The sequence below is a fragment of the Brachionichthys hirsutus genome, chromosome 1 (assembly GCF_040956055.1).
Source record: "Brachionichthys hirsutus isolate HB-005 chromosome 1, CSIRO-AGI_Bhir_v1, whole genome shotgun sequence".
Lineage (NCBI taxonomy): Eukaryota > Metazoa > Chordata > Actinopteri > Lophiiformes > Brachionichthyidae > Brachionichthys > Brachionichthys hirsutus.
This window is the reverse complement of record NC_090897.1, coordinates 17,981,817-17,992,162: the sequence shown is the minus strand read 5'-3', so window position 1 is coordinate 17,992,162 and position 10,346 is coordinate 17,981,817. Positions and strand designations below refer to the sequence as shown.

Here is a 10,346-nt window from a genome sequence, read left to right as displayed (position 1 = left end):
TTCTTCTTTCAGTCTGAAAAATGCAGTAACATGTCCTTTTGTCAGCATCTGCCGGAAGAAGCTTGTTCTGACAGATTCAACTTGTTTCGAGGTCATTTTTCTTCTTTCAGTCTGAAAAATGCAGTAACATGTCCTTTTGTCAGCATCTGCCGGAAGAAGCTTGTTCTGACAGTTTCAACGTGTTCTGAGGTCATTTTTCTTCTTTCAGTCTGAAATCTGCAGTAACATGTTTTTTTGTCAGGCTCTGCTAGAAGAAGCTTGTTCTGACAGTTTCAACTTGTTTTCAGGTCATTTTACTGATTTGTCTGAAAACTGCAGTAACAAGTCCTTTTGTCCGGCTCTGCCAGAAGAAGCTTGTTCTGACAGTTTCAACTTGTTTCGAGGTCATTTTTCTTCTTTCAGTCTGAAAAATGCAGTAACATGTCCTTTTGTCAGCATCTGCCGGAAGAAGCTTGTTCTGACAGATTCAACTTGTTTCGAGGTCATTTTTCTTCTTTCAGTCTGAAATCTGCAGTAACATGTTTTTCTGTCAGGCTCTGCTAGAAGAAGCTTGTTCTGACAGTTTCAACTTGTTTTGAGGTCATTTGGATGATTTCTGTATGAAAACTGCAGTAACAAGTCCTTTTGTCAGGCTCTGCCAGAAAAAGCTTGTTATGACAGTTTCAACTTGTTTTCAGGTCATTTTACTAATTTCAGTCTGAACACTGCAGTAACATGTCCTTTTGTCAGCATCTGTCAGAAGAAGTTTGTTCTGACAGTTTCAACTTGTTTTCAGGTCATTTTACTAATTCCAGTCTGAAATCTGCAGTAACATCTCCAATTTAGTTTTTGTTTTTGATTAGGTTCCGGTGTGTGCCTTAAGCTGTGGGCCTTCACACAATTTTATTATGTTTGCATAATGATAATAAAGTATCTTGAATCTTGAATCTTCTGTCAGCACCTGCCGGAAGACGCTTGTTCTGACAGTTTCAACCACTTATAATGTAAGAAGTGTGCCCCAGTGGCGGTTCTAGACTCAGACCCTTAGGGGGTTCAGTCCCCAGAGATAGGACAGATGTTTTAGTGTGACGTGATTTTTGTGGTTGCCATGACAGCGTGAAGCGCAGCGTGAAGACAGCGTAAAAATGCCGGTGCTACAGCCAGATAACCTCCTGCCATCTGCACACTACTAAGTTAATATGGTAGGTTGTTTCACAATGACCAAACATTTTCAATGATAATAAATAAAATAAAAAAATAATAATAATAAAAATGAAATAAAAATAATAATTAATTAATTTTAAGAATTTTAAGTTATATTGCATCAGATCAGAACAGAACAGACAGTCGTCTCACTTTACAGGTAACAGGAGTGAAAGACCAGAAGGGAAAGACAGAAACCAACTTTGGCGACAGGCAAGGAAAAACTTCCACATTTCAGGCCTTGGACAGAACCTAAGGGTGCACGATTGGACAAAGTAGACGGGGAAGTCCCGCCCTCTCTCGTGTTTTTTTTTTTTTTGAGTGCGCAGTTGCAGCTGCAGGGAAGCTTACTTTGCTCTGGCCTAAATCATAAATGTTACACAATGCTAGTCGTTTTTAACAAACACAAAGTCGCTGGGGATCAGTAAAGTCTCCGGATCAGTTCAGAACAACGGAATGAGAAACTATCGCGCTGCTGAACAGCTGATTCTCCGCTCTGCGCTGGACTGTGTTAAAGCACCGTGGAGCTGCAGGGAGAAGTTGTATCAGTTACCGGTGATACGTAGCTGGTTCTGAAAAAAATATTAAAGAATTATAACGCATATTTAGTTCATGAAATCTACACACAGCGGTACATATTTCACCACTTTTAGTTTTTCTGGTAACTGAGCTTCCCCTGCAGAGCAACTTGGGGTGCGCGCTGTACTTCCTCTGTCGTGTCCCGTAAGGCCAAGGAGCAGAGCCAGACCCCAAAGATGCGGAGACTGAGTTGGGAAATCAAAATACAGTCTTTAATGGTTCCCAAAAAACACAAAACACTCAGTCAAAAACTGTACTGAGGGGGTGGACGGGTGGAACGTCCTAACAAGAAAACAACGCAAAATCACAGCCAAACAAAAGTGCAGAACCCACAGCTGGACGGGTAATTAACTCAAATAAACAAAATCAAAATACTCAGCTGAGCTCAGAAAACGGCAGAGAACGGAACGGCTTCACCAAAGAGCAGGGACGGGAACGGGAAAAACCAGGAAACAGATCGGAGGGGACGGGAGACAGGCACGGGAGACATTTGGGTGATCTGGTGATTGACTGTGGGGACGGAGGGACTTTAAGCCGTGGGATAATGGGGATGATGGTTTTCAGGTGCGTCTGTAACTGCCGCTCCGTTCTCTGCCACGCCCACTGTCGAGAGAGAGAGAGAGAGAGAAGAATGAATGAAAGCCCCTGACAACCCCAACAGTACCCCCCCCTCAACGGCCGCCACCCGGCGGCCTACCCGGCTTGTCCGGAAACTCCCGATAGAACGCAGTGAGGAGGTCGGGGTCCAAAATCAAAGGCCGCGTGACCCACGACCACTCCTCCGGACCATACCCCTCCCAATCCACCAGGTACTGGAACCCCCGGCCACGCCGGCGGACATCCAGCAGCCGGCGGACGGTGTAGGCGGGATGATCGTCAATGAGCCGGGCGGGCGGAGGGGGCACGGCCGGCGGGCACAAGTCACTGTCGGCCACCGGCTTCAGAAGGGAGACGTGGAACACGGGGTGAACGTGCAGCGCAGCCGGCAACTTAAGCCGCACCGCACTGGGGTTTATGACCTCATCAATCTCGTACGGGCCAATGTACCGGGGGGCAAGCTTCCTACCCACCGACTGCAGAGAAAGGTCGCGGGAGGACAGCCAAACCTTCTGACCCGGCTGATATAGAGGGGCAGGGGTGCGATGGCGATCCGCCATCTGCTGATTGCGGGCCGCGGTCCGCACAAGGGCCTCCCGGGCCTCGCGCCAGACACGCCGGGCACGTTGGAGGTGCTCCTGGACAGAGGGGACTGCGACCTCCTCCTCCTGGGCAGGAAACAAAGGGGGCTGGAACCCCAAAGAGACCATAAATGGGGACATACCAGTGGCTGAGCTGACCAGGGAGTTATGGGCATACTCCACCCAGGGCAGGTGAGTGACCCAGGAAGCAGGACTTTGGGCCGACACGCACCGGAGAGCCGCCTCGAGGTCCTGGTTGACCCGCTCCGTCTGGCCGTTGGTCTGGGGATGGTACCCCGAGGATAGGCTGACCGAGGTCCCCAGAGAGCGACAGAACGTCCTCCAGACCTGGGACACAAACTGAGGGCCTCGGTCGGAGACAATGTCCATCGGGATTCCATGGAGCCTGCAGACATGAAGGGTGAGGAGTTCGGCCGTCTCCAAAGCGGAAGGGAGCTTGGGAAGAGGGATGAAGTGAGCCGCCTTCGAGAAGCGGTCCACAATTGTTAGAATGACCGTATGGCCGCGAGAAGGTGGAAGGCCGGTGACAAAGTCCATGGTGATGTGGGACCAAGGGCGATGTGGTACCGGCAGTGGACGGAGTAAGCCAGCGGGTGCCCGGTGGGAAGCCTTGTTGCGGGCACAGACGGAGCAGGCAGAGACAAACTCCCGGACGTCAGCAGTCATCCTGGGCCACCAGAATCTCTGCTGCAGGAGGGTGAGGGTCCGGTGGCTCCCAGGGTGGCAGGCAATCTTAGACATGTGCCCCCACTGGAGCACGGAGGACCGGGCTGCTGGCGGGACAAACATACGGTTACCGGGGCAGGCCTCCGGGACAGGCTGATCCCCCAGTGCCTCCCGGACCAACCGTTCAATCTCCCACCTGGCAGCCCCCACCACACAGGAGGAAGGAAGGATGGTCTCCACCACGACCTCTTCCGCAGAGGGTGAGAACTGCCGGGAGAGGGCGTCGGGCTTTTGGTTCCTGGAGCCTGGACGATAAGTCAATGTGAAATTGAAGCGGCCAAGGAATAAAGCCCACCGAGCTTGGCGCGAGTTGAGACGGCGGGCGGTCTGTAGGTACGACAGATTCTTGTGATCTGTCCACACAATGAAGGGATGTGCGGAGCCCTCCAGCAGTGACGCCACTCCTGGAGGGCTAACACTACGGCCAGCAGCTCCCGATTCCCCACGTCGTAGTTCCTTTCGGCCGCCGTAAGCCGACGGGAGAAATAGGCACACGGGTGCATCTTCTGGTCCTGAGGGGAGCGTTGGGACAGGACTGCCCCGACGCCCGTGTCTGATGCATCCACCTCGACTACGAACTGCAACGACGGTTCTGGGTGCGACAGCACAGGTGCCGTGGTAAATAACGCCTTCAGGCGTTGGAAAGCTGAGTGAGCTGCGGGTGACCACACAAACGGGATTTTCACAGAGGTGAGTCTAGTTAGGGGAGCTGCCACCTGGCTGTAGTTCCTAATGAAGCGTCTGTAAAAGTTTGCGAACCCTAAAAACCTCTGGAGGTGCTTTCTGGATACGGGTTGTGGCCAGTCAGCCACTGCCTGGATCTTAGCGGGGTCGGCCTTAAGTTGACCCCTCTCGAGGATGAAGCCTAGGAAACTCACAGATTCAGTATGGAAATCACATTTCTCTGCTTTTACAAATAACTTGTTCTCCAGCAACCTCCGCAGAACCAGCCTCACGTGTTGTACATGTTCTTGCTCAGTCCGAGAAAATATCAAGATGTCGTCAAGATACACAAACAGGAACTGATTTAACATATCACGGAACACATCGTTAATCAGAGCCTGGAAAACAGCCGGGGCGTTCGTAAGACCAAACGGCATAACCTGGTATTCAAAATGGCCTAGTGGGGTATTGAAGGCGGTCTTCCACTCGTCCCCCTCTCTGATGCGGACAAGGTGGTACGCGTTGCGGAGATCCAATTTTGTGAACACGGAGGCCTGATGGAGGGGACCAAATGCTGAGTCGATTAAGGGGAGCGGGTACTTATTCTTCACCGTGATGTCGTTAAGTCCCCGGAAGTCTATGCAGGGACGTAGCGTCTTGTCCTTCTTCTCCACAAAAAAGAAACCCGCCCCCACGGGAGAAGAAGAAGGACGAATAAGGCCCGTCGCCAACGACTCAGAGATATAGGTCTCCATGGCTTCCCTCTCCGGCTTTGACACATTATACAGCCTCTTGGAGGGGAGAGGGGAGCCTGGGAGCAGGTCAATGGCACAGTCATAAGGGCGATGCGGGGGCAGAGAGACAGCCCTGGCCTTGCTGAAGACCTCCTGGAGGTCATGGTATACCGAGGGAACAGCAGACAGGTCGATGGGTTCAGGGGTGTGAGTGGGAGACCGACCTCTAGAAGGAGTAGCTGAACGCAGACAATGGGAATGACAAAACGTGCTCCAGTTCGTTATAGCGGACGCAGACCAGTCTATGTGTGGGTTATGAAGCTTCAGCCACGGTAGGCCCAAAACCAATGGTGACGAGGGTGACGGAATAACAAAAAATGAAATGTTCTCCCGGTGATTACCGGAGAGCAGAAGAGTTATCGGAGCAGTGCGGTGCGTGACAAGGGTGAGCTGCAGACCATCGAGCGCGTGGACCTTCAACGGTTGTGGCAGTTCTTCCAGCGGAATATCACTCTGAGCGCATAGTTCGGTGTCTATAAAATTTGCATCCGCCCCGCAGTCCACTAGGGCGTGTATCGGCAGCGAGCTCTCGTGGCCCTGAATCGTACCTTGTACGTGGATCCTGCCAGAGGGCTCCGTCACCGATGCAGCGTGGCTCCAGGTGGCGCCCTTGGGTGGCTGCTGGGCTCGGGTCCCCGGGCGTTGTGGGCAGGCGGCGAGGAAGTGGCCGGGTTCCCCACAATACAAGCACAGGTTCTGGCGACGGCGGCGTTCCCGTTCCACGTTGGAGAGCCGGGACCTCCCCAACTGCATGGGTTCCTCGGTCGCTGGAGAGACGCTTGCCGGGCTTGCTGGACGGGCAGGGGCTGGCACGTTGCGCATCGCGGTCCCGTCGGCTGCTGGGGGGGCTGAGGCGCGGTGTTCTCCTGTCCGCTCCCTCCTTCTCTGCTGCAGCCGGTTATCCAGGCGGATGGACAGCGAGATCAGCTCCTCTAATGACTCGGACTCGTCACGCGCCGCCAGCTCGTCCTTGATGTAGCCGGCTAAGCCGTGACAGAACGCGCTCTGTAGCGCGTCCTCGTTCCAGTGGCTCTCCGCCGCCAACACCCGGAAATCTACGGCGTAGTCCGCGACGGAGGCGGTGCCCTGCTTGAGGGCAATGAGCCGGCTGCCTGCTTGTCTCCCCCTGACTGGATGGTCAAAAACCCTCCGCAGCTCAGACACAAATGAACGGTAAGAGCGCGTAACGGGTGAGTCGGCGCCGGAGACGGCCAACGCCCACGCTGAGGCTCGGCCCGACAGCAGGCTCTTCACGTACGCCACCTTGGCCCCCTCCGTGGCGTACGTAAACGGCTGCTGATCAAAAACGATGGAGCACTGGTACAGGAATTGTCCACAGGTGCCCATCTCCCCCGAGTACCGGGCGGGAGCCGGAATGTTCGGCTCGCGGTACTGAGGGTTCACGGGGGCTGGCGCAGGGGGAGACGGGGCTGGGGCTCCCCCCGAGGCGGTGTCAGGTCCTCGGGTAACCGCCTGGGTGAGCCGAGCGACACCAGCCGATAAGTCCTGGAGCGCCGCCAGGATCTCATTAATAGACTGCTCATGCCGTCCTACCAAGGCACCTTGGGTCGACAGGGCGTGGTAGATTCTGTCCGACTCCGCGGGGTCCATAATGACCAGATCACTCTGTCGTGTCCCGTAAGGCCAAGGAGCAGAGCCAGACCCCAAAGATGCGGAGACTGAGTTGGGAAATCAAAATACAGTCTTTAATGGTTCCCAAAAAACACAAAACACTCAGTCAAAAACTGTACTGAGGGGGTGGACGGGCTGGAACGTCCTAACAAGAAAACAACGCAAAATCACAGCCAAACAAAAGTGCAGAACCCACAGCTGGACGGGTAATTAACTCAAATAAACAAAATCAAAATACTCAGCTGAGCTCAGAAAACGGCAGAGAACGGAACGGCTTCACCAAAGAGCAGGGACGGGAACGGGAAAAACCAGGAAACAGATCGGAGGGGACGGGAGACAGGCACGGGAGACATTTGGGTGACCTGGTGATTGACTGTGGGGACGGAGGGACTTTAAGCCGTGGGATAATGGGGATGATGGTTTTCAGGTGCGTCTGTAACTGCCGCTCCGTTCTCTGCCACGCCCACTGTCGAGAGAGAGAGAGAGAGAGAAGAATGAATGAAAGCCCCTGACAACCCCAACATCCTCTACTGGAGATGTACCGTGTAGCATCACTACGTACAGTGGTACCTCGACTTACGAATGTCCCTACATACGAAATTTTCAGGTTACGAGGTTTCTGAATGGGAAAATATTGCCTCTTGTTACGGAAGCATTTCAGGATACGAGGTGAACTCTGGGAGCGGCGAATAGCGCTATTCGCCGCTCCCAGAGTTCCCCGAACGTAAACAAACTTGTAGCTGCTCTGCCATTGGCTATCGCCTAAAATCTGCCCGGCAACCCATTGCGTATGCGTGTATCCCGGCATGCTACGTGTATCCCGGCATGCTACGTGTTCGTGTGTATGCAGCGAGAGAGAGAGAGAACCCACGTTATTCGCAATGGACCCCAAAACAGGAGAAAAGAAGAGGAAGAGACTTTTTCTGGCCATAGAAACAAAGAAAGAGATACTAGAAAGGTACGAAAAGGGGATGCGTTTGAGCGATCTCGCAAAAGAATATGGCCGTAATACATCAACGATCAGCACGATAATAAAACAAAAGGAAGCCCTAAAAGCTACGGTTCCTTCCAAAGGCCTCTCTGTAATTTCCAAGAGGCGGTCAGCAGTGAACGACGAGATGGAGAGGTTGCTACTCATGTGGATAAAAGACAAAGAGATCGCGGGTGACACAGTGACGGAGGCCATAATTTGCGCAAAAGCAATCGCCATTTTTACCGACATAGCGAAGGAGGACACAGGCGAAGGAAATTCGGCACAAGGACCACACCCGGAGTTTAAGGCATCGCGTGGGTGGTTCGAGAAGTTTAAAAGGAGGACTGGACTTCACTCTGTTGTTCGCCATGGCGAGGCATCCAGCGCCGACCACGAAGCGGCCGCCGAATTTGTGCAAAAATTCACACAATTGATGATCGACGAAGACTACGGTGCACAGCAAGTTTTTAATTGTGATGAGACGGGCCTTTTTTGGAAGAAGATGCCACGCCGCACCTTCATCACAATGGAGGAGAAGAAAATGCCGGGCCACAAGCCCATGAAGGACCGCCTCACGCTCGCCCTTTGCGCCAATGCCAGCGGGGACTGCAAGATCAAGCCCCTGCTGGTGTACCACTCTGAAAATCCCAGAGCATTCAAGGCTCACAAAATAATAAAAGAAAAACTTAATGTGCTATGGAGGGCAAATGCCAAGGCCTGGGTCACCCGACAATATTTTGTTGAATGGGTTAATTTGGTTTTTGGCCCTGCTGTTAAGGGGTACCTAGAGGAGAACAATCTCCCCTACAAGTGCCTCCTCATTCTTGATAATGCCCCTGTCCACCCGCCCGGCCTTGAAGATGATATCCTGGAGGAGTTTTCGTTTATTAAGGTGCTGTACCTCCCACCTAACACCACCTCTATCCTCCAGCCCATGGACCAACAAGTCATTGCTAACTTCAAAAAACTCTACACAAAAAACCTGTTCAGGAGATGTTTTGACATCACTGAAAACACCCAGCTTACTCTTCGTGAGTTTTGGAAGGGGCACTTCGACATTGTTGTTTGCCTCAAGATGATCGACATGGCCTGGCAGGAGGTGACCACACGTAGCCTTAATGCAGCTTGGACAAAGCTGTGGCCTGATGCAGTTGCCCCACGACATGTTGAGGGGCTCGAGGTGGACAGTGAAGTTGACCAAATTATTTCGCTGGGACAGGGCATGGGTCTTGAGGTGGATGAGGAGGACATCAACGAGCTGATTCAGGAGCACAACGAGGAGCTGTCCACGAAGGAGCTGCAGGAATTGGAGGCGATGCAACACACCGCTGTGCAGGAGCAGTTCAGAGACGAGGAGGAGGAGGACGCAGCCATCATTCCTACAGCCCAAATTAAAGACATTTTAGCGAAATTCCATGAAGTCTCGGACTTTGTGGAAAAGAATCACCCGGAGAAAGTGTTGACAAGTCGGGCTATTGCTCACTATGATGACGTCTGCCTCGGACATTTCCGACAGATTGCCAAAAGCCGGCAAAAGCAGACGTCATTGGATCAGTACTTTAAGAAACGCGACGCAGGAAACACCGCAAAGGACCAATAAACACAGAGGACAAAAAATAACAGCTAAACGGTAAAATAAGATTTTTATTATTTTCTTTATTCTTTGGATTTTTTACATGATGTGCCTCTCGTTTTATGTTTATTGTGCGGTAATCTAATTTTAACATGCATTTGTTTCATGTTCTGATGTGCTTTTATGTTTCAATAAAAAAATATCATACTTTTGCGGGGCTTGGAACGGATTACTGCATTTACATTCAAAATGCGTCTCTACTTACGATATTTTCACGTTACGAGCTTAGTCCCGGAACGGATTAAATTCGTAAGCTGAGGTACCACTGTACAGCTGATCCTGCCTTTGCTCCGCCGAAAGGAACCGAGACCCTCCTTTTCAGGCGGACTTTTTTGATCCTCTCCAGAGTCCGGATGCGCGTTCCCACTGGCCCAAACGGAGCGGATTATCCGAGGAAAGGAACTCTGGTCAGTTTAAAAGGGAGCAAAGAGCGGCAGTGTGAAAGCACCTTAGACTCCCTCACCAGCAGTGTTGGGCAAGTTACTTAAGATCAGTAATATATTACTTATTACTAGTTACTTGCTGGAAAAAGTAATTGCATTACTGTAATGATCCTTAGGGAATTATCATTATAGAGTTTGTGTTGTACTGTTCCTTTAAATTACGCGTTATGTGCGCGTGCAGAGTGGGAAGTGAGAGAGAGCCGAGAGCGGAGAGTAGCGCGCTGCAGCAGAAGGTTCCAGACGTGAGTTAGAGTTGGCGTGGGTTTCGGCCGTAACAGTGACCCGGTTAACTGTTCTGTTAGTGCTGGAATAAATCCCGGTAAAGAATCCTCCTCTCCTGATTCATGGTTTGCACCGACGTTACACTGGTGTAACAACGAACTGACGTCGGAGTCTCGTTAGCCGCTTTTAGCGCCGTTAGCCGCTTTTAGCGCCGTTAGCCGCTGTTAGCCGCTGCTATCCGCCGACGACGACACGCACGGCATGTTCACGGCGAAGTTTAAGGAGGAGGGAGAGGAGATG

General features: G+C 51.9%; 1 protein-coding gene across 1 annotated transcript; it reads left to right on the top strand.

Annotated features, from left to right (window-relative positions):
- Positions 1-7,893: 7,893 nt before the first annotated feature.
- Positions 7,894-9,348, top strand: LOC137896803 (tigger transposable element-derived protein 1-like). The gene has a single exon (XM_068741840.1). It carries the CDS (start codon positions 7,894-7,896, stop codon positions 9,346-9,348), a length of 1,455 nt encoding a protein of 484 aa, XP_068597941.1.
- The last annotated feature ends 998 nt before the right edge of the window (positions 9,349-10,346 follow it).

What these genes read in the sequence shown, in the direction of transcription:
- LOC137896803 (XM_068741840.1), top strand. Translation starts at nt 7,894, where the DNA reads ATGGAGAGGTTGCTACTCATGTGGATAAAAGACAAAGAGATCGCGGGT.